The 23,125-nt window shown below is 49.2% G+C and overlaps 1 protein-coding gene and 1 non-coding gene across 2 annotated transcripts; one reads left to right on the forward strand and one right to left on the reverse strand.

Annotated features, from left to right (window-relative positions):
- The first annotated feature begins 752 nt into the window (after positions 1–752).
- KIF18B (kinesin family member 18B) lies at positions 753–22,809 on the forward strand. Its single transcript, XM_032269984.1, is given in 16 exon segments — positions 753–823; positions 11,864–12,190; positions 12,785–12,942; positions 13,266–13,370; positions 13,584–13,694; positions 13,773–13,970; positions 14,103–14,279; positions 15,208–15,282; positions 15,422–15,519; positions 15,988–16,138; positions 16,466–16,593; positions 19,515–19,720; positions 19,994–20,522; positions 21,500–21,589; positions 22,076–22,149; positions 22,152–22,809. Coding segments are annotated over 15 exon segments (2,469 nt in total). The 5' UTR covers positions 753–823; positions 11,864–11,877; the 3' UTR covers positions 22,208–22,809.
- Positions 10,932–11,038, reverse strand: LOC116543975. The gene has a single exon (XR_004265771.1). It is a non-coding gene; the product is annotated as a U6 spliceosomal RNA (small nuclear RNA).
- Positions 22,810–23,125: the final 316 nt, after the last annotated feature.

The raw sequence follows: 23,125 nt of genomic DNA on the forward strand, positions 1-23,125 counted from the left end.
ATGAGAAAACTGACACTCAGAGAGCTGAAGTGCCTCGCAGTCTCACCACTAGTTAGTGACTGAGCCACAACTGGAAACTCTTCGACTCCCACAACCTCCGGTGTTGGAGATCAGCATGAGGTGGGCCCACCAGGATGCAAGCAGCTGTGGACGATGGAGGCGGTGCCCCCACCGCTGCCGACCCTCACACACAATCATCAGTCATCATGCCTCTGACACTGTCAAAGCCAAGCGATTGGACTTGCCATTCTTGGCGTCTGCTGGCTTTGCCACATCAAGGCTGTTCTTGAAGTTCATTCTTGGGATGGTCCCGAAGACGAAAGAGACGCTGGACAGCGGTTGACAATCTCCTCTTGACAAACTGATGTGAATTTGGCCTACAGAAAAAGCAGGCTGAAACACCTATTGGATGTCTGGTTGCTGCAGCTGGTGTTAAGCCCAGCCCCGGGACCACAGAGACTGGCTGTGGCCCCACGTATCCCAACCCCAGGCTGGCTTCTGCCCGCCACTCTTGTGTAGCCAGCCCCGGAGACACCGCCCGGGAACCTCCAGCCGACAGGAAAAGGAAGTGCGCAAGCGCACTAGGAGCAGCTCCCGCCGTAGTTTGTTACTTAGGAAACAGCCAATCAGGGATCCGGACGCTGACCAATGGGAAGCACGGCCTGGCAGGCCCTGCTAATTTGAACGCTAGGCGCCGGGTGGAGGTTGGCGCGGGTAGGGGAGGGTGTGGGGCGCGCTGTCGTTGGGTGGGTGCTCCTGTCTGTGTTGTGGCTGTGGGACCTGCGAGCCAGCAGCGACGCAAGCGGCGGAGAACCGACGAAGGGTAAGCCCTGGCCCACAGCGGAGCCGACCCCGCGGCGCCCGCTCTTAGTCTCCGACGCGCAGACCCAGCGGCCCCGGACGGGGACCTGAGCCAGGCCTCTTGTGCTGGACGTGAAGGTGCGGCGCGGAGACCGAGCTACCGAGCTCTGCTGCCGCCCCGGCAGGCTCTGCTTGGACCCCTTTAAACAGGGCAGGGAGCGGGGCACTTCCTTACACACCCGTACGGGTGGTCGGGACCCCTCTGCACATCTATGCTGAACCTAGACTGGGCCCGCACATCTGCCACTGGGGCCTGGCCCTCTGTACATCGGCCCGGTGAAAGGTCCTCCTGCTCGCATGTGAGGAAGAATGGGTTTCTTCTGCACACCAGAACTAAAGACCTGGGACTCCTTGCGTGTCAGTGTGGAGTAGCTAAGCCCCTCTCTACCCATCTTTACCGAACCGATCGTAGAGCTTCACATGCCGGTGGTTGTTAACTTAGTTACTGGGGCACGCAGTAAACTTTTTTCTTTTCTTTTCTTCCCTTTCCTTTTTTTTTTTTTTTTTTGAGATGGAGTCTCGCTCTGTCTTCCAGGCTGGAGTGCAGTGGCACAATCTTGGTTCACTGCAACGGCCCCTCCTGAGTTCAAGCAATTCTCTTACCTCAGCCTCCTGAGTAGCTGGGATTACAGGCACCCGCCACCACACCCGGCTAATTTTTGTATTTTTAGTAGAGACAGGGTTGGCCAGGATGGCCTGGAACTCCTGACCTGAGATGCTCCGCCCGCCTCTGCCTCCCAAAGTGCTGGGATTACAAGGCGTGAGCCACGGTGCCTGGCTGAATATTTGATTGAATGAAGGAACAAGTGAAAGAACGTTTGTATGACAGAAGACCAGGCCTCTGTTACTGCTCCTAGGATGCATCTCCCCTTAGCTTTGACCTTTTAGGGGACTGAAGTGACATGGAAAAGATTAAGCCTGGTCTGTGCAACAAACTTAGGGGATTTTATTGAACAGATTGGTTCCTCCAGCATTATGGGAAAATGCCATGTGTCATATAATTCTAACAGTAATGCTAATATTTATTGAGCACTTGTCAGGTTTGAATGAACTCATTTAATCTTCACAAATATATGGGGTAGACACGAGTATTATTTACGATTTACAGGTTGAAAAACTGAGGCTCAGAGAAGCTAAGCCTATTTTAGAGGAGAACAGCTCAATGATATATTGCTTTCTCCAATCTTCTCCCTATTCTATTTCTTCCCCAATCACTGTATCTCATGCTTCAACAAGGACAAAGGTATCCAGTCATCCTCTGCCTATTTCAGTTATTTTAAGATGTTGGTCTTTATATTATTTAACCCAATTATACTTTTTTTTTTTTTTTTTTTTTTGAGACGGAGTTTCGCTCTTGTTACCCAGGCTGGAGTGCAATGGCGCGATCTCGGCTCACCACAACCTCCGCCTCCTGGGTTCAGGCAATTCTCCTGCCTCAGCCTCCTGAGTAGCTGGGACTACAGGCACGCGCCACCATGCCCAGCTAATTTTTTGTATTTTTAGTAGAGACGGGGTTTCACCATGTTGACCAGGATGGTCTTGATCTCTTGACCTTGTGATCCACCCGCCTCGGCCTCCCAAAGTGCTGCGATTACAGGCTTGAGCCACCGCGCCCGGCCTCCAATTATACTTTTTTTTTTTTTTTTTGAGATGGAGTCTCGCTCTGTTGCCGGACTGATGTGCAGTGGCGTGATCTTGGCTCACTGCAACCTCCACCTCCCGGGTTCAAGCCATTCTCCTGCCTCAGCCTCCCGAGTAGCTGGGACTACAGGTACCCACCACCACGCCCAGCTAATTTTTGTATTTTTTTAAATAGTAGAGATGAGGTTTCACCATGTTGGCCATGATGGGCTCTCGACCTCGTGATTCCCCCACCTTGGCCTCCCAAAGTCCTGGGAATACAGGCATGAGCCAGAGGCCCAATTATACCTTTTTTAAAAAGTATACATGTATACTGTCAAAAAAAAAAAGTAGAAGTTAAAAAAAGTATACATGTAGCATATTTTTAGACATTTATAAATTGCTTTTCTACTTGGCCACAAAACAAATCTAAACAATATCAGAGTATTGTATAAAACATATTCTTTCACACAAGTGATTAAGTTATAAATACCATGTTTACAATTTTTTTTTTTTTTTTTTTTTTTTTTTTTTGGAATTAGAGACAAGTTCTCCCTATGTTGCCCAGGCTGGTCTTTAACTCCCGACCTCAAGCAATCCTCCCACCTCAGCCTCCTACAGTGCTGAGATTACAGGCGTGAACCACTGTGTTCAGCCCATGTTAGGACTTTTTTTGGTCTGAGATAGAGTTTTGTTTCTCAGCTCACTGCAACCTCTGCCTTCCAGGTTCAAGTGATTCTCCTGCCTCAGCCTCTGGAGTAGCCAGGATTACAGGCACCTGCCACCATGCCTGGCCAATTTTTTGTATTTTTAGTACAGACAGGGTTTCACCATGTTGGCCAGGCTGGTCTCACACTCCTGACGTCAGGTGATCCACCCGCCTCGGCCTCCCAAAGTGCTGGGATTACAGGCGTGAGCCACCATGCTGGGCCTGAAATTTTGTAAAAATACACTTAAGTCAGTCAAATAGGAAATCATAATTGTAATTAAAAGATAATTAGCATGGAGCAATTTAAAAAATACTATTTATAAAACTTCTGAGATGCAGTTAAAGGAATACTTAGACGGCAATTTGTAGTCTTAAATGCTTATATTAGAACATTTTGTTTAAGAAGCTGAAAGTTAATGAAGCAAATATCAAACTTTAATAAGATAGAACAGCAGAGAACATATGTAGACTATAAAAGAAGATAAGATTGGGCATGGCGGCTCACATCTATAATCCTAGCATGTTAGGAGACCAAGGCTAGTGGACAGCTTGAGCCCAGGAGTTCAAGACTAGCCTGGACAACATGGTGAAACCCCATCTCTACAAAAAAATTTTAAATTAGGGGGTGTGGTGTTGTCTGCCTGTGATCCCAGCTACTCAGGAGGCCGAGGTGGGAGGATCCTTTGAGCCTTAGGAGGTTGAGGCTGCAGTGAGCCATGATTGCGCCACTGCACTCCAGCCTAGGCATCAGAGTGATACTTTCTCAATAAATAAATAAGTTAAAAGCAGAATCAATGAAATAGAGTTTTATCATATAATAGAGATGATTATTTTAGTCAAAAGCTGTATCTTATCAAAGACTAATTAAAAAAACCAAACTTCTGGCAATACTAATAGAGAAATAAAGAAATAAAACACACAAAAAAGATCTTAGGAGCAAAAATAGGGACATACTTCAGTTACAGAAATTAAAAGAGAGAAATGGCAATGGAACATACTTTTTGACAATGCTTTTGGAGAATTTTCTAGGAAAAAACAACTTGCCAAAACTGACTCAAGAAGTTATGGAAATTTTGACTAGATTTAGGACTATTCCATTGAGGAATTCAATTTTCCATAGAGGAAGCTGAATTAGTTTAAAATGTATCTTCACAGGCATGAAAAACCTATACCAAATTCCACCAGAAACTTACAGGCAATTGAAAAAGATGATTCTAATCTTATACACACTCCCTATAAAAAAAGAGAAAATATGTTCAGTTTATTTTCTGATATCAAAAATGACACAAAGAAAATTACAAGTTAGGGCAGGCACGGTGGCTCATGCTTGTAATCCCAGCACTTTGGGAGGCCGAGGCAGGTGGATCACCTAAGGTCAGAAGTTCGAGACCAGCCTGATCAACATGGTGAAACCCTGTCTCTACTAAAAATACAAAAAATAGCCAGGTGTGGTGGCAGGCACCTGTAATACCAGCTACTCAGGAGACAGGCAAAAGAATTGCTTGAACCCAGGAGGCAGAGGTTGCAGTGAACTGAGACCATGCCATTGCACTCCAGCCTGGGCAACAAGAGAGAAATTTCATCTCAAAAAAAAAAAAAAGGAAGAAAGAAAAAAAAGTTAAAAGTTACAAGTCAATCTGTTTTATTAGTGTAGTTGTAAACATCTTAATAAAATATTAGCAATCAGAAATCAATTATGTATTTAATAAATAGATTATGACCAAATTGAATTTATCCCAAGAATGCAAGAATGGTTTAACATTGGAAAATCTATTAATACAATTTACACATTTACAGATTTAAAGAGCAAACATATTCCATTAGGCACAGAAAATTCAATAGGAGCGGGTGTAGTGGTTCACACCTATAATCTCAGCACTTTGGGAGGCTGAGGTGGGAGGATCTCATGAGCCCAGAGGTTAGAGATCTGCCTGGCAGCATAGTGAGACACCATTTCTACAAAAAATTTAAGAATTAGGGCCAGGTGCGGTGGCTCACGCCTGTAATCCCAGAACTTTGGGAGGCCAAGGCAGGCAGATCACAAGGTCAGGAGTTCAAGACCAGCCTGGCCACCATGGTGAAACCCCGTCTCTATTGAAAACACAAAATGCTGGCTGTGGTGGCGCATGCCTGTAATCTCAGCTATACAGGAGGCTGAGGCAGGAGAATCGCTTGAACCCAGAAGGCGGAGGTTGCAGTGAGACGATATCATAACCACTGCACTACAGTCTGGGCGACAGAGCGAGATTGTCTAAAAAAAAAAAAAAATAGCAAGACATGGTGGCACACCTGTGGTCCCAGCTACTGGGGAGGTGGGTGACATGCTGAAGTGGAAGGATAACTTGAGCCCAGGAGTTCGAGGCTGCTGTGAGTGGTGATCGCACCACGGCACTCCAGCCTGAGCAATAATTCGAGACCCTATCTAAAAAAAAAAAAGAAAAGAAATAAAATTCAATATCCATTCATGATTTTAATATATATGTAGGTAAACTAGAAATGGAGATAAATTTTCTTAAACCAATAATGTGTGAAATAGTAGAAGCATTCTTTATAAAATCAGCAAAGAGATGAGGATACTCACTATTACTGTTTTTATTCAATATTGTGCTGGAGGGCCTAACTGGAAATGTAAGACAAGAAACATAAATAAAAATAAGATTAGGAAAAAACTAACAGCACTATCATCAATTACAGCCTTATGATTGTCTATTTAAAAAACAAAAGAACCAAATTTCTTCCTCTGCATGACCACATGTAGGAAGAACCAGTGGACCTGGGGTGCTCTTTTGTAGGTACCAAGGTGAGGGGGAGATGGGAGCCGCCCAAGCCCAGCTGCAGAGCAGAGTGGCCTAAGGATGGAGTATTGCCCCCAGTGACAGAAGAAGGTCAAGTTCTGGCCTTGCTATTTCACATTTGGGATACAAGTTCCTGTGCGTCCTGTTCCTTTTGTAGCTCAGGGATATAACAATTGTTGTGAAAGTTAAACACCATTTGTAAAGCACTTAGCATAGTGCCTAATACATAGTAAGCACTGGGTAAATGTTAGCTGTAATAATAATTATTTTTAGAGTTTTGGATCCAGACTCTGCTCTTCTCTGGCCCTTATTTATTCATAGGACAAATTCAGCATCTGCTGCATGCTGGGCCGGGTGCCCAGGCACCTGGGGTACACAGACTATGTCAGAAGAAGGTCCTGCTCTTGGAGCTTAAGGACAAAAAAACAAGTGTATGAGGGTTGTGAAGGAGAGATGAAGGGGGCTACAGCATCGCCTGTAAAACTAGGACATCCAGGGGCTAGGCTTCTTCCCCGATACCCTCACCCGCGCTACCTTCTTCAGCTCCCAGTGTCTGCAGGGAGATTCCCTCAAGTCCTCTGAAATTCTTCTCCAGGGGTTTCTGAGGAGCTTGGGCTCATTGGGCCTGTCTCATCTAGGGTGGGCAGAGCAGGCCATCCCCTAAACAATAGTCTTGGCTTCCCAGCCCCAGCCTGGCAGAGTACTAGCCTCTGGGTTTTAATGAGCTGCCCTGGGTTAGAAACAGGACGTGACTGTGGCTGGCTGAGAATCCTGAAGATCTTATTAAAGAATCATCTCCCTTGTACTTTGGGCTGAAATGCTCTTTCCAACCAAGGATCAAAGCAAACTTGACACACGTTCTCTCATTAATCTCCCCATCCCCTGGGGCGAGAGCAGATCAGTAGCTGTTTTCTCTGGATCTCAAAGGGGGAAGCTGATGCGACATCGACCTGGTGTGGCTTGTGGAAAGACCTCCTCTTCGGTCAGATGCTGAACAGGGACCAGGACCCCAGCATCCTAGCGGCAGCTGTGCCAAATGTCACCCACACTTGTGCCCCATGCCCCCAGCACCATCTCAGGAAGAAGGAAAATATCTCATTAGGCAAACAGACTCAGCCACACCGGCCCTCAGGAGGCAGGAGGAAAGAACTGTAAAGGTTACTCCTTTGCCAGTGCCCTTTTAAATTTCCTGCTTAGAATGTTAGACTGCTCCATGGCTCCTCCTCAGCTAAAGCACTCCCCATGGGGAGCTGGGACTGCTGGGAAATATGGACCCAGGCACCCTCTGCCTTCACTTCCCCAGGTCCCAAAATAGGGTTTCCTGGGGGTGGGACTGCAAGAGTAGGAGACAGGAACCTTCTTTGCTGAAAATTAAGTACAGCCGGTGCAGTGGCTCACCCCTGTAATCCCAGCACTTTGGGAGGCCAAGACAGGTGGATCACCTGAGGTCAGGAGTTCACAACCAGCCTGGCCAACATGGTCTACTAAAAGTACAAAAATTAGTCAGCCATCGTGGGGGGCATCTGTAATCCCAGCTACTGGGGAGGCTGAGGCAGGAGAATTGCTTGAACCCGGGAGGCGGAGGTTGCAGTGAGCCGAGATCACACCACTGCACTCCAGCCTCAGTGACAGAACAAGACTCCAACTCAAAAAAAGAAAAAAGAAAATTAGGTACAGTCTATGTATTTGAAAGTGTTTTCGGAATACAGAATGCTAATTCCATAAAAGGGATTATAATTATACAAACATAAGGGACTATTACAACGATGTGATCATTGTAGCATAATATATAATACTCTAAGGCAGTGTAGCCGGCTGTGTAGTCAGACTGCCTGGTTTGGAAAGGGGCTCCATCACTCACTAGCATTGAGACCTTGGGCAAATTGCTTAACCCTCTCTGTCTCAATTTCTTCACTGAAAAATGAGTATAATAATAGTATCCATCTTGTGAGATCGCAATGGGGATAAAAGGAGATGATATGTGTAAGGCAGTTGAACAGTTTCTGACATAGTGAGCACTTAGCTAATATGCTTACTATGGCAATCTGATTGCTGGGACAGGAATAGAATTACATACATGTAAAAGGATTATGGTTGGTTGATCTTTTTTCTTGTTTTGTATGGGGAAGAAGTTTAAAGATGAGGGGATAAGAGTTTCTATTCAGCTCAATTCTGTCTCACTCCCCAAGGAAAACCTTATTCACTAGAGTGTCAGGTAGAAACCCTGCCTTTCTTTGCTGAATGACCTTGGTCTTTGTGACCCATAAGTGGAATCTTGTCTTTACCTGGAAGGCATCCATCTATTCATAATGCCCAGGAACAGCCCCTGATCCTCACCCCTGTCAATATGTCCCTGGAGTTGGGCTGAACTTCTCCAGCATGACTTCTGCATTCCAAAAATTCCATCCCTGCCATTGGTACACTGTTTCAAAAGAGAAATGAAAAACCAGGGAGAGAGGTCTGGGGCAGATATAAGAGAAAATGAGTAAATATGTGTTTGGAATTATTACCAGGTCAACATTAGGAAATCTGGTGTGTCACCCTCTACATCAATAGATTAAAGGAGAGCTATGTGTGATCATTTCAGCAAGTGCCAAAAAGCATTTGATAAAATTTAATACCCATTCTTACCTTCCTAATGGGCAGTGGAGGTGGGGAACTAAATATAGAAGAGCTAAAAATAGAAAGTAACTGTCATTATTTGCAAATGATATTATCATTTAATTGAAAGACTTAAGATAATCGATGACAATCTATTAGAACCAATAAGGGAGTTCAGCAATGTAGCCAAATACAAGATCTGCATGCAGAAATCAGCAGCTTTCCTATATTCTGGAAAAAAGGAGTTTAAAAATGTAATTTTAAAAGGAACAGGTGTGCGCAATGGCTCACGCCTATAATCCCATCACTTTGGGAGGCCAAGGCGGGCGGATTGCTTGAGGTCAGGAGTTCGAGACCCTGTCTCTACTAAAAATGCAAAAATTAGCTGGGTGTGGTAGCACTCGCCTGTAATGCTAACTACTAAGGAGGCTGAGGCAAGAGATCCTGGGAGGCAGAGGTTGTAGTGAGTCAAGATTGCACCACTGCACTCCAGCCTGGTCAACAGCAAGATTCAGTCTCAAAAAAATAAAAATAAAAAAGGAGACTATTCACAATATAGCAAAGATCATGTAATAACTGGTAATAAACTTATCAAGAAATGTTTAATACCCACGTGAGGAAAATTGTAAAATTTTACTAAAGACTGTAAAGGTGTGAATAAATGGAAAGAGATATCAGTTCCTAGGTGGGAATGTGATATTGTAAAGATGCCAGCTTTCCTCATATTAATCTATAAATTCAAAATAATCCAAATTTAAATCTTAGCAGGATTTGTCATAGAACTTCATAAGCTGATTCTAAAATCATATGTAAGATTGGGTACCTAAAAATAGCCAAGAAAAACAGCAATGGAGTGATATATGATAAAACCACAGTAATTACAACAGTGAGGTACTGGAAAATGAATGGACATAATGAAACAGAAGGGAGAGTCCAGAAACAAATTCATGTCCTTTTCTTTTTTTTCTTTTTTCCAGACAGACTCTTTGTCTGTCACCCAGGCTGGAGCACAATGACGCCATCTTGGCTCACTGTAACCTCCATCTCCCAAGTTCAAGTGATTCTCCTGCCTCAGCCTCCCGAGTAGCTGGGATTACAGGCGCCCACCACCATGCCTGGCTAATTTTTGTATTTTTAGTAGAGTTGGAGTTTCACCATGTTGGCCAGGCTGGTCTCAAACTCCTGACCTCAGGTGACCTGCCCACCTCAGCCTTCCAAAGTGCTGGGATTACAGGTGTGAGCCACCATGCCAGGCACAAATTCATGTATCTATGAGACTTTAGTTATGTTAAATTTGGCCTTTCAAATTGGAGAAGGAGGAAAAGATATTAAACCTCCTCACCCAGTTCACACACACAAAAATTCCATCTCCATGATGACCTAAATGTAAGAAATAAAAAGTATTAGACAGAAATAAGAGTGTTTATTACCTAGGAGAAGAAATGTCTTCATAAGTATGATGTAAAAGTTATAAAAGAAAAGATTGACATGTCTGACCATTTAAGTATTGAAAACTTCACTATGGCCAGGGTAGGATATTTTTTCCAGGAATGCATGGTTGGTTTGATACCAGGAATGATATTAAATAAATTACCATGGTAACAAAATAAGGGAGAAAAAAAGGGCATAATATATTAGGAGTTGCTGAAAGAGCATTGATAAAATTCTAGACTTTCCTAATAATAACCCCGAGTAAAACAAAAATAGAAGTTGCTATTGTGATAAAGACTACTTATATAAAACTAATGTCTAAATAGTGAAGCATTAAAGCCATTTCCTTTAGAATCAGAAACAAAACAGGAATGTACATTATCATCATTATTATTCAACATTGTTTTAGAAGTTCTAGACTGCAGGCTGGGTATGGTGGCTCATGCCTATAATCCCAGCACTTTGGGAGGCTGAGGTGGGTGGGTCACCTGATTGGGAGTTCAAGACAAGCCTAACCAACATGGTGAAACCCTGTCTCTACTAAAAATACAAAAAATTAGCCAAGCATGGTGGCAGATGCCTGTAATCCCAGCTACTCGGGAGGCTGAGGCAGGAGAATTACGTGAACCCAAGAGACAGAAGTTGCAGTGAGCTGAGATCACGCCATTACACTCTAGACTGGATAACAAGAGTGAAACTCTGTCTTGGAGAAAAAAAAAAGTTCTAGACTGCAATAGACAAATGAAATATTTGGTATGAGTATGAAGAAGCAAAAGTAAAAAATTTTTCCTCTTCTAATACATAATTGTATACTTAGAAAACCCAGTAAGTTCTAATAAAAATAAATGAAATTAATAAGAGAGTTTGGGGGTGGTAGCTTTTTTTTTTTTAATTTTAAATTTAAAATCTTTAATTATATAATGGAACGCTTCACAGATTTGCATATCATCCTTGTGCAGGGGCCATGCTAATCTTCTCTATATTGTTCCAATTTTAGTACATGTGCTGCCGAAGCGAGCACTGGGGGTGGTCGATATAGGGCGAATATATAAAATTGGTTGTGTTACTCCATACTAGCAATTATCAGCTGGAAATGTAAATGGGGAAAAGTGTTCCATCCACAAGAGCAATTAAGTACATAAAATACCTGAGAATTATATTAAAAGGACAATTAACAGAAATAAGAGAGAGAAAACTATAAAATCTTATTGAGGGACATAAAAAATACCTAAACAAATAGAAAGGCAGTAGCCACAATCTTGCCTGAAAGGGTTTAATACACTTGGCTGCTAAAAGCTTATGTAAAGTAAAAAATAAAATAATAGGCTCAGTATAATAAATATGCAAATGTAATGCAATTCAAACTGGAGTCCCAATAGGATTTTTGTGGGAAGAGGGGGTTCTGGGTAAAGTAGCATAATAAATGCCTGAAAATAGCCAAGAAAGCTATAGAAAAGAAAAAGTAATGAAGAAGTTGTTGCCTTACTATCTGAAAAGCATACTGTAAAGTAATATCATGGAAACAGTGTGGCACTGGCCCAAGAATAGACAGAGACACTTGCAGGCTATGAATGGTAAGAAAAAAAAGAATAAACAAATGGATTCATGGAACATACTAGAAAGCCCAGTAAGAGACCTCTGAAAATATAGTCATTTGAGTATGACAAAGATAGTATTTCAAATGAGGAAGAGATATAATTGGTCGTGGCACAAATATTTTTACTCTTGAGGGATGAAACAGAAACCAGCCATTGGGAGTGGGTGGAAGGGGCCTTGGAGTGCTAGCGGGGGCACTTGGTCAGGCCTGGGGTGGGATTGGTCCTCAGCTCCGCCGTGTCTCGCCCAGGTGTCGCCACGGTGATGGCAGTAGAGGACAGTACACTGCAGGTGGTGGTGCGGGTGCGGCCCCCCACCCCTCGGGAGCTGGACAGTCAGCGGCGGCCGGTGGTGCAGGTGGTGGATGAACGGGTGCTGGTGTTTAACCCTGAGGAGCCTGACAGAGGGTTTCCTGGCCTGAAATGGGGCAGCACCCATGATGGCCCCAAGAAGAAGAGCAAAGACCTGACGTTTGTCTTTGACCGGGTCTTTGGTGAGGCGGCCAGCCAACAGGACGTGTTCCAGCACACCACACACAGCATCCTGGACAGCTTCCTCCAAGGCTACAACTGCTCAGGTGAGAATCTCAGCCCTGCCTGGCAGCAGCCTGGCCTCCCTGCCTCCTCCTAAGGGAAGGGTTTCATGTGGCTTCTGGCATGTGCCCACCTCCCCCCAGCTGGGCATGATTTACTGAGGAGTTTTGTACGATGTCCCATCATGCTCTGCGGGCCCCCCATTCATTCATTCAATCGTTATATGTGGGAGGCACTCTACTGGGCCCAGGGCTGCAACAGCAAATCAGACAGGATGGTCCCTGGAGGGGAGAAGATGCCACTCAGATCACACACACCCACAGTGTCTGGGGATAAACCAGGGTAAGTGGTGAGAGGGAGATGACAATGGGCCTTCAACACCGAAAGCAGCCTCGCCTGCAGAAGGAAGGCATAGCCCGCACCCATAGCAGAGATCCGGTCCTCCCAAATCCACTGGCCTAGCAGGGAGCAGAACAAACACAGAGAATGCCAACCCTACAGTGGGAACATGGAAGGTTGGATTAGTGGGAGTAGCGGAGCAGGGAACACAGGAGGCAAAGGAACAGCGCCTGTGGGAGGAGGGAAGGGCTGAGCTGGGTGGCCAGGCACTGGAGTCCTCCCAACTCTGTTCTCTGCAGTGTTTGCCTACGGGGCCACCGGGGCTGGGAAGACACACACCATGCTTGGAAGGGAGGAGGACCCCGGCATCATGTACCTGACCACTGTGGAACTGTACAAGCGCCTGGAGGCCCGCCAGCAGGAGAAGCACTTCGAGGTGCTCATCAGCTACCAGGAGGTCAGCTGCCCCTGCCCTACGCCTCATTCTCACAACTACCTGTGGGGAAGTGAGCCCATGGGGTGGAGTGAGCTGGTGTGGGACAGAGTGGCAGGAAATGGAGAGCTGGGGCCCCTCAAGGGGATAGATACAGCTCAGTGAGATGTTGCACTAGAGACACCCGCCCGCTCACCCTGCTGTGGTCATGTAACACAGTCCTGGGAAGTGCCACTCCTATGGGTGTCTCAGACACGCCCTGGCCTCAGCTCCCCCGTCCAGCTGCTAGGGAGAGGTTTCCTGATGGGCCGCTCTCCCTCAGGCCTCTTCCTTGCTTCCTTTCCCAGGTGTACAATGAGCAGATCCACGACCTCCTGGAGCCCAAGGGGCCCCTTGCCATCCGCGAGGACCCCGACAAGGGGGTGGTGGTGCAAGGACTTTCTTTCCACCAGGTGTGGGATTGGGTTGGGGTAGGATGATCGGCCCCATGGGTCCTTGGAGTACCCTCACAAAACCATTTGGGGATGCCCTGGGTCCTGTGGTGGTGGGGGCAGTGGTGGTGGTAGCAAGTGGGTGACTTGGGTTCTGAAGAGCAGCCCTTCCTGTTAGGGGAAAGGTCCTAGTCAGAGAACCCACAGCCCCGTTCCTGGGCCTCTCCTCTGTAGCCAGCCTCAGCCGAGCAGCTGCTGGAGATGCTGACCAGGGGGAACTGTAACCGCACGCAGCACCCCACCGATGCCAACGCAACTTCCTCCCGCTCCCATGCCATCTTCCAGGTGAGGAGCCATGGGTCAGAGCCTGAAGCCAGGGCTCCTGAAGCCCAGCTCTCCCTCACCTCTGCCATCTGCCTTCAGATCTTCGTGAAGCAGCAGGACCGGGTTCCAGGACTGACCCAGGCTATCCAGGTGGCCAAGATGAGCCTGATTGACCTGGCTGGCTCAGAGCGGGCATCCAGCACCCATGCGAAGGGGGAGCGGCTGCGGGAGGGTGCCAACATCAACCGCTCTCTGCTGGCGCTCATCAACGTCCTCAACGCCCTGGCCGATGCAAAGGTAAAGCAGCGCAGACCAGTGTTTTCCCCAGGATAGCAACCAAGCTCCTGAACCCAGGGCCAAAGGCCACAGGGCCCCATCCTGGGTCAGTGCCACAGCCGCCTGACCCCACACCCGCTCATTGACCCCCAGGGCCGCAAGACCCATGTGCCTTACAGGGACAGCAAACTAACCCGCCTGCTCAAAGACTCCCTTGGGGGCAACTGCCGCACAGTGATGATCGCTGCCATCAGCCCCTCCAGCCTGGCCTACGAGGACACGTACAACACCCTCAAGTATGCCGACCGGGCCAAAGAGATCAGGCTCTCGGTGCGTGCCAGGCAGGGCTGGCTCAGGTGTGGGGCAGCTCCAACCCTGGAGCGGGAAGGGTCGGGACCCAGGCAGCTCCCACAGATCCCTGGGCCAAGTGTCCTCAAGGCGGAAAAAAAGTTCTGGGCCAGGCGTGGTGACTCATGCCTTAATCTCAGTACTTTGGGAGGCTAAAGAGGGCGGATCACCTAGGTCAGAAGTTCGTGACCTGGCTGGGCAACATGGTAAAACCCTGCCTCTAGTAAAAATACAAATATTAGCTGGGCATGATGGTGGGTCCCTATGATCCCAGCTATTCCACAGGCTAAAGCAGAAGAATCACTTGAACCCAGGAGTTGGAGGTTGCACTGAGCTGAGATCTGAGATACCGCCACTGCACTCCAGTCTGGGTGACAGAACTCAACTCTGTCTCAAAAAGATGAGAAGTTTCTCTGTCTTCAGAGCTTTGTGATAGAAGTGACACAGTTCCCATCCCTGAGTAGGAAGCCACCAGCTGAGAGAGGCAAGATGGTCTCTAAAACCAAGGGCGACGGCAGGAGGGTGGCCTCTTATTGGCCAGTGATCTAGTTCAGACTTGTTTTTAGCAGCAGGAGCATATTTTCAGCAAAACATAAACACCAATATGTGCTTCTGCCACATCTGCTTGACCCCTCCCTCTGGCCCTCCCCCCAGTGAGCCCTGGCTCTCCTGGGACCCCTGCAAGAACACGCTAACCGTGGCAAGACGGTCTTAGTCATGGAGTCAGGGGTCTTCTGCCCCTTGCTGTGGTCTCAGGCACAATACTGGCCTTCTCTGCTGTGTTTCTCTACTTGTGAGGGTGGGTCATGGGGACGTGGGTGAGACCTAGTGCAGTGCCTGTCTGTTGGAGGTGGCTGATAAAAGCTGCTTTGAATGAACAAATAAATCTCTCTCCTGTGCCCCATCTCAGCTGAAGAGCAACGTGACCAGCCTGGACTGTCACATCAGCCAGTATGCTACCATCTGCCAACAGCTCCAGGCCGAGGTGAGGTGCCCGCCTTGGGGGCTGGCTGTGGGGGCAGAGAGCCAGAGGCAGGAGCTTGAGGGTGCAGCCGGGGCTCTGTCTGCCCCTCCCCTCCTGTGCTTAGCTGGGGCTCTCAGGGGCTGGGCTGCTTCTGTTCTAGGTAGCTGCTCTAAGGAAGAAGCTCAAAGTATATGAAGGGGGAGGCTGGCCCCCACAGGACCTCCCAGGAGCCCCCAGGTCGGAACCACCACCACAACAGTGAGTTCTACTACCCGTTCCTTCCCCCACCCTGCAGCTCAGCCAGGATGGGGAGCCAGTCCCCTTTCTCCAGTTTCTGGAGGGCTAGGGCTCCTTGCTTCTGCTCCAGTCCCTAGGGCTAAGGGTTTGTACCCAGTGCCTGCCCAGCAACTGATTGTCACCTAGAATGCTCTTGTGTCAAATGAGTAAATGGCACCCCAGCCCCTATGAGTGGGACCTACTGTTTGAGAGAAGGTGAACTTAGGAGTGTGTGTCATTGTCTCTCAAACCAGAAAATCCTGACTTTTCCTAGCCTCGGCTACTGCCCATTTGTCACCTAAGCATCTGTCCCTTATGGACTTTATATGACCTGGGTGCCACAGAGATCCCACCTGCTCCCTGCTCTCCCACCTGCCCCACATCCTGCCTCTCAAACGCTCCTTTCTCGCTTAGCCTTCCCAGCTCCCCCTTGCCACCCCACCATCCCAGCCAGCCCTGCACGCCAGAGCTCCCTGCATGGCCTGGAGCCCTTCAAGAGGAGAGTCTGGGGACAGAGGCCCAGGTGGAGAGGGCCATGGAAGGGACCTCTTCAGACCAGGAACAGTGCCCAAGGGACCAGGATGAAGGCCCAGCTGAGGAGGTAGGGCTTGTGGGTGTGAGGCCTGGGTATCGGCAGGGCTTGAAGCTGGTGGGATATTGGAAGAAATGGCTCTCCCAGACTCAGAGTCCCTTCAGTCCCATCTCTCTACGTGGATGTCTTGCACCTTAATCGTTAGGAGGCTTTCAGATCCTGTGCAGGAAAGAGAAATAGTCTATGGGATCCTTGTGTGTTTGGAAGTGACCAGGACCTGGTCATCCTAGGAGCTGTCATTTCCACTGTTGGAGGAGGGAAGCATTTTAGAAGCTGTTTATAAAGGTGGGGAGGCCATCCTAGTCCCTCTACCTGTGCCTTCTCCTTCCTCTTTAGGTTCCAACCCAGATGCCAGAGCAGAACCCCACACATGCACTGCCAGAGTCCTCTGGCCTGACCCTGCAGCCCAAGCCAGTCATGGGCCACCTCTCAGCACAGGAACTGGACAAGGACCGTTCTAAGCAGTAGGTATCTTCTTGCTGTACTCTGGAATCCAGGTGGGAAGCAATGGATTCAGCCTCCCTGGGGGTGGGAATTGGTGTTAAGCACAAAAGCTCTGTCTCTTCATCAGCACTGTCCTTTACCTGGTTTCACCTCCTTGATGTTATTATCACCTACTCGATTAACTTATCATCACCTCTACTTACTCCTCTACATAGCTGGACGCCCAGCAGCAGAGGGAAGCAAAACACGAGTCCATCCAGGCAGCCAGCGGGCTCCAGGTCAGGGCAGAGTGGCTGGGGTAGCGTTTTGCTTTCCAGTCTGAGGCCAGGCTGTCTGTCCACAGTCAGAAGGGGGCCGCCAAGGGAAGCTGAACGTCAGGCTGGGGCAGGGACAGCCTTCCTGAGCCAATGTTTATCATGTGTCTTCATCAACGGATTGACTGTGGCTATTTTTTCTCAGAAGTAAATACAAATCACGACTCAAAGCAAAAGAAAAGTGGATTTTGGACCATTCTTTCTATGCTTCATAGAAAGATGCTGCTAATATTTTTCTCCTTGGCCCCCAGTTCCTAAATCCCCTGCCACTTAGCTCTGCTACTGCCATCCTGCTCTTCCCTCCCCAACACGCTTCACGCTAGGCAGTGTATTTAAAGCTTCCGGACAGAAGGGCTTGTTTAATTTTATTTCTTGTTGGGGAGTGTCTGTTCCCGACTCAGCAAAAATACTGCAGTCTGAATAATCGGCTGCTCATTATCTGTCTCCTGCTATCGGGGCCTGCCTGAGGCCCTGGAGGGGCAAGGATGTGCTGGTGGGACATCCCCCTGATCTCCAGGGAACAGCTATGAGCTCCTACCGATGACCCAGGGTCCCTCTGCTAGCGGTCCCCTGTTATGAGGAGAGAGGACACCAGGGTCCTTATTTCTGCTCTGGCTTTGTGGTCTCCAACAAATTGCTTCAACCTTGGCCTTGAATTGGGGATCGTAGCCCCCAGTCTCCCTACTTCTTAGGGGTAAAGTACTAATAAAATGTGACAAATCTCCGTGTTTGGAAACATCCTAACAACCAGATAGTTGAAAATAATTTCCCTTTGATTTTAGAACTGAGAATCTTAGACCACTAGGGCACTGAGTAGATCTTAGATTTTCCGGTTCAGTCGTTTTTTCAGATTTTTTTTTTATTGTTTTTAGCTACAAAATTCTTTCTTCAAATGAAATCTTATGCTGAAGTCTAAGGCATAGAACAGACAAAACAGAGTTAAGATGGGTTTTTGAAACCTAATTGGAAAGTTCCTGATGTAGAGCAGCTCCCCATTTGTCTGATGGGGCACTGAGCCCTTTGCCCAGGCTTACATAGCAAGAGGGGCGGGGCCAGAGAGGGACAGGGCCAGAGCGGGACGGGGCCAGAGCCTGGGTCTGACATCCAGGCCTCAGCATTTCCCCCAAACGCCCACTCTTTGCAATTGTCTAATCTTCCCTGTGATGTGTGGCTCGTGCAGATATAGAATGAGTTTCTGCTGTGTCCGTTTTAATTTATATCCGAGGCTGCTTTATAAAATGATTTTATGTTCCCTGAGCACACCCTGACTGAGGGCAGTGGAGGGGGGTTCAGAGATGTCCAGGCCGGTAGAAAGAACTACCTGAGGATAAATCATTTTCCATGGATAATTCCCACTGAGATAATTGTGTTTATTCTTTTATCATAGGTGTGCCTTACAGAAAGAGAATGTGCTTTATTAGAATCTAAATTTACAATACCAATAATTGCATTACCCTCATAATTTCCTTTAAATATCCCCCCAGTGCCTGTGAAATATGCCTTGATTCACACAGATTTTTTCACGATCCCAATCACTAAATAGAAAGCATAGACTGGCCGGGCGCGGTGGCTCAAGCCTGTAATCCCAGCACTTTGGGAGGCCGAGGCGGGTGGATCACGAGGTCAAGAGATCGAGACCATCCTGGTCAACATGGTGAAACCCCGTCTCTACTAAAAATACAAAAAATCAGCTGGGCATGGTGGTGCATGCCTGTAGTCCCAGCTACTCAGGAGGCTGAGGCAGGAGAATTGCCTGAACCCAGGAGGCGGAGGTTGCGGTGAGCCGAGATCGCGCCATTGCACTCCAGCCTGGGTAACAAGAGCGAAACTCCGTCTCAAAAAAAAAAAAAAAAAAAAAAAAGAAAGCATAGACTGAATGTGTTTTTGAGGGCCTTCTTGGAACCACAATGAACACAGCCTATCTTACATAATCTCTTATCCTAACCAGCAAGAAGTTATTACTTCTGATTTACAGGAAACAATAGTTAGCTAGACCTACAATGCTTATTACATGCCTGGTATTCCATAAACATTTTGTATGTAAAATAACTCATTCAGCCTTTCAAATAACCGTATGAGGTGGGTGCATTTGTTATCCCCATTCTAAGGTTGTGGAGACTGAGGTTAAACAGTGCATACAAGACCATACAGCTGGCAGATGTTGGAGCCAGGATGTGAGTGGGAAGCTGTCAGTCTGACTTGAGCCAGGTTCTTTACTGCCCACTTGCACTGCCGTTAGGGTAGAGGAATTCATGATCACAGCGTTAGTAAGTGGCAGAGCCAAGAGGAGACTCAGACCTTCCGAGTCCAAGGCCACCTAGCGGCCTCTCCCTACTTCTCAGATCACTGTCTTTGTCATGGGACGTGTTTAACGGGAGACACCTCCCGCCATTACCTGTGGCCATCCTGGCTGGCCTTGGCCTTCAGCAAAGGCAGAGCAGAGCCGGAACCGTGGCTGGGAGGGTGTTGAGTCTGGCCAGCTCTTCTGAGGCAAGTCAGGAGGGAGCCAGGGGACCAGTTCCGGCTCCTCAACCACAGTTGGAGTGATGGGGACAGGTGCATGGCATAGAGGCTCCTGGTCAGGCTGGGTCTGTGTAGGGCTAGGAATCCCCTTCCTTCTGTTCCAGGTTGGCCCTAAAGATGCTGTGCCTGGCCCAGCGGCAATACTCCCTGCTCCAAGCAGCCAACCTCCTGACCCCCGACATGATCACAGAGTTTGAGACCCTACAGCAGCTGGCGCAAGAAGAAAACATTGAGCCCAGGGCAGAGGCCTCTAGGACTTCCGGCCCGGCCAGGGGGTTACCTCTGGCTCAAGAGCTGTGTTCAGAGTCAAGTGAGTCTCACCCTGCTCTGCCCTGCCTCTGGGTGCTGTCTCCAAGGCCCCACTGGGGCCAAGGGGTAACCAGGGGCCTCAGTTGCTGGGTTTTGCTGCCGTAGGAGGCTGGCCTCTGGGATCCAGACTTGTGCACACAGAGAGGCGCCAGGAGACCTGAGGGGTTATGGGCTTCTTCATGTCTCCAGTGTCTGGCTCCCCAAGTTCTACAAATTCTCCGTCCTTCTGTGCAGTCCCTGATCTTCCCTCAGCACCCTCCTCTTCTTTGCCCAGAGCCTTTGGGATATACTGGCCCTGTCACCCGGACCATGGCGAGGCAGCTGAGTGGCCCCCTACACACGCTGGGGATTGCACCTGGACCTAACTGCTCCCCAGCCCAGGGATCCCGATGGCCCATGGAGAAGAAGAAGAGGAGGAGACCACGCCCCTTGGAACCAGACAGTCCCACGGCCCTAAAGCGGGGCATCAAGCGCCAGCGCCAGTCCTTTCTGCCCTGCCTGAGGAGAGGGTCTCTGCCTGATGCTCAACCTTCACTGGGGCCCAGCACCCCCCAAGGAGAAAGGGCCTCCTCCCCCTGCCCTTCCCCTCGCTTCTGCCCAGCCACAGTCATCAAAAGCCGGGTGCCCCTGGGTCCTTCGGCCATGCAGAACTGTTCTACCCCTCTGGCCCTACCCACTCGAGACCTCAATGCCACCTTCGATCTCTCCGAGGAGCCTCCCTCAAAGCCCAGTTTCCATGAGTGTATTGGCTGGGACAGAGTCCCCCAGGAGCTGAACAGGCTAGACCAGCCCTTCATCCCCAGGTGGGTCTCCCAGTCTCATTCCCACCCCTCCTGTCAGGGGGTTAGTGGTCAGCAACGGACTTCTTGGTGCTGCCAAGAAGTATGGAGGGCAGCCTGACTCTTGGAGCTGGGACGGTTCCTATCTGTTCCCCTTTGGTTGTGATCCACTTTGCCCCCCAGGCCCAGGAGAGCAGGACATACAGTTACCAGGAGGCATGACTTCTCTTGGGGCCCTTGCCTGGTCTGTCCATGCTGCAAAGCCACCTGCTCTGTGCTGATTTGTGGCATGCTCATGAGTAGCTAACGGGACCCCAACTTGGAAAGAGTCAGCAGAGAACAAGAATGAAAGAGGGGAGCCCACCCCTACTGTTCGTCTCTTTACTTGGGCTCTTTAACCCCAGCTGCATTATGTGTTCCACTGGGAAATACCTCTTTCTGCCACTTCTACTACAGATTCTGGCCTCCAACTCAGCATCTGGAACAGGAAAGAGGGTCCTCAGAAAACTCAGTTCAGTATTTTCTAGTGAGAAGATGAAGCTCTCACTTCCCCTTCCCACACACATGGCAGGGTAGGGGAATGGCAGCCAGCTCAGGACAGTCCAAGGCCAAGAACCAGTGGCAGACTGATCTGCACCTGCGGGGCAGAGGCCGGCAGGCTGCCCGCCTGTGCCTCCCTCCCCTTCTACAGACCAAGAAGCAGCTCTCAGTAACAACCACGGAGCCGGGCAGGTGGAAGGGTGAAATTGTTTGAACTCCAGTTCCCTGGGTGCACCAGAAACTGACATCTGGATGTCCTCCCAGAGCAGGCCTGTCACTCAGCTGTCAGCCAGGCCGAGTGAGGCAGGGAGAAGAATGCACCTCTTTGTAGAAGAAACCTCAGAGGTCATCTTGTCCAGCCACCCTCCTCCACACCCGAGCTGGGGGCTGAAGGGAGGAAGCGGCTGGCCCCACTTCTGGTTCCCAGCTGATCAGCCTCTTTCCCCTTCCTCCCTTCTCAGGGGACCCATGCTCCTGTTCACCACGAAGGGCCCCAAACCAACATCTTCCCTCCCTGGATCCTCTGCCTGCAAGAAGAGGCATGTTGTGAGGTGAGGTTTGGGAGGTGTCGGCTGTTGGGGGCAAGGAGCTCTCACCAGGGCATTGGACATCTGGGTTGACTCTGGGCCCCCAGTGTCTCTGTCTCTGGATCCCTGGGGCAAGCAGCCGAGGTCCTGTGAGCAGGGCCAGCATCTAGTTCTCCAATTGAGGTTTCCTTGGCCCTTGCTATCCCAGGATCACCCCAGAGCTGATTCATGAAGGAGGCGCTTAGCACCCATTGATCCATTGATCCATGAGGGATGCAGTGCACACCATTCATCCAGTGAAGGGACTCTCCACCCTCCCCACTACTTCCCTCCCATGGTCCCAGCCCCATGGACTGCGTCTTCCGCCCTCAGATCCTGTCCTGGAAGCTCCCACTGGTGCCCAGCATCCTTTAATCTCAGGGCTTAGTGTCAAGTACTTACACCCCCAGCTCAATGCACACCCATAGACCAGAGACAGCTGTAACCTTCCACCTTCCTTTCTTTCCTCAGTTCCTCCATCTCCCATGGCCGCAGCCGCATCGCCCGCCTCCCCAGCAGCACCTTGAAGAGGCCAGCTGGACCCCTTGCACACAGGTGACTGGCACTAGGGACAGGGATAGCCTAGGCCATGGAGGCCAATGAAGACAGGAAGCAGGAGGAGACAGGGTGGGCTGGGACCCAGAAGAAAGGAGGGCCTGGGTATTGCCAAGCATCTCAGGGACACTGCTGCTGAGAGGTGGAAGGTAGGCTGGAGGACAGAGGGACAGAGCCTCACTTTCCCTCCTCCCTGCACTCCCGGCCACCCATCCCACCAGCCTGCAGAGCTGCCCTTGAGTCCCCGGTACCCTAGCAACCAGAGAAGTGGAAAGGACCTCGTCAGGGTGGGGAGAGTGCTGTCAGCGGGGAGCGGTGTCACCAAGGTGTCCTGACACCCCCCCAGCCCCACTATGCTGGATACCCCTCTTGGACCTGGAACCACCTGCACCAGGAGCCCAGACCTGCTTTCCTTACCTGGGAGCAATTAGTGCCAACACACCTTCGCTGTATTACCATCCCTCCCCAGCCACCCATCCTGCCACTCACCCCCTGTTAATCCCCTGTTATACTCAGCTTCTTGCCGTGTACATATTCATTTGTGAGTGTTAACATGTTGCTGTTTTTTTGGGTTTTTGTTTTTGTTTTCAGATTGTGTTTCACTCTGTCACCTAGGCTAGAGTATAGTGGTGCAATCTCGGCTCACTGCAACCTCCGCCTCCTGGGTTCAAGTAATTCTCCTGCCTCAGCCTCCCAAGTAGCTGGGATTACAGGTGCCTGCCACCACACCCAGCTAATTTTCAAATTTTTAGTAGAAACAGCAGTTTCACCATGTTGGCCAGGCTGGTCTTGAACTCCTGACCTCAGGTGATCTGCCCAAAGTGCTGAGATTACAGGTGTGAGCCACCGTGCCCAGCCCATGTTGCTGTTTTTTTTTTTTTTTTTTTTGAGACGGAGTTTTGCTCTTGTTACCCAGGCTGGAGTGCAATGGCGCGATCTCGGCTCACCACAACCTCCGCCTCCTGG

This window comes from Sapajus apella, unplaced genomic scaffold (genome assembly GCF_009761245.1).
Source record: "Sapajus apella isolate SASKATOON/1434 unplaced genomic scaffold, GSC_monkey_1.0 scaffold201, whole genome shotgun sequence".
Taxonomy (NCBI): domain Eukaryota; kingdom Metazoa; phylum Chordata; class Mammalia; order Primates; family Cebidae; genus Sapajus; species Sapajus apella.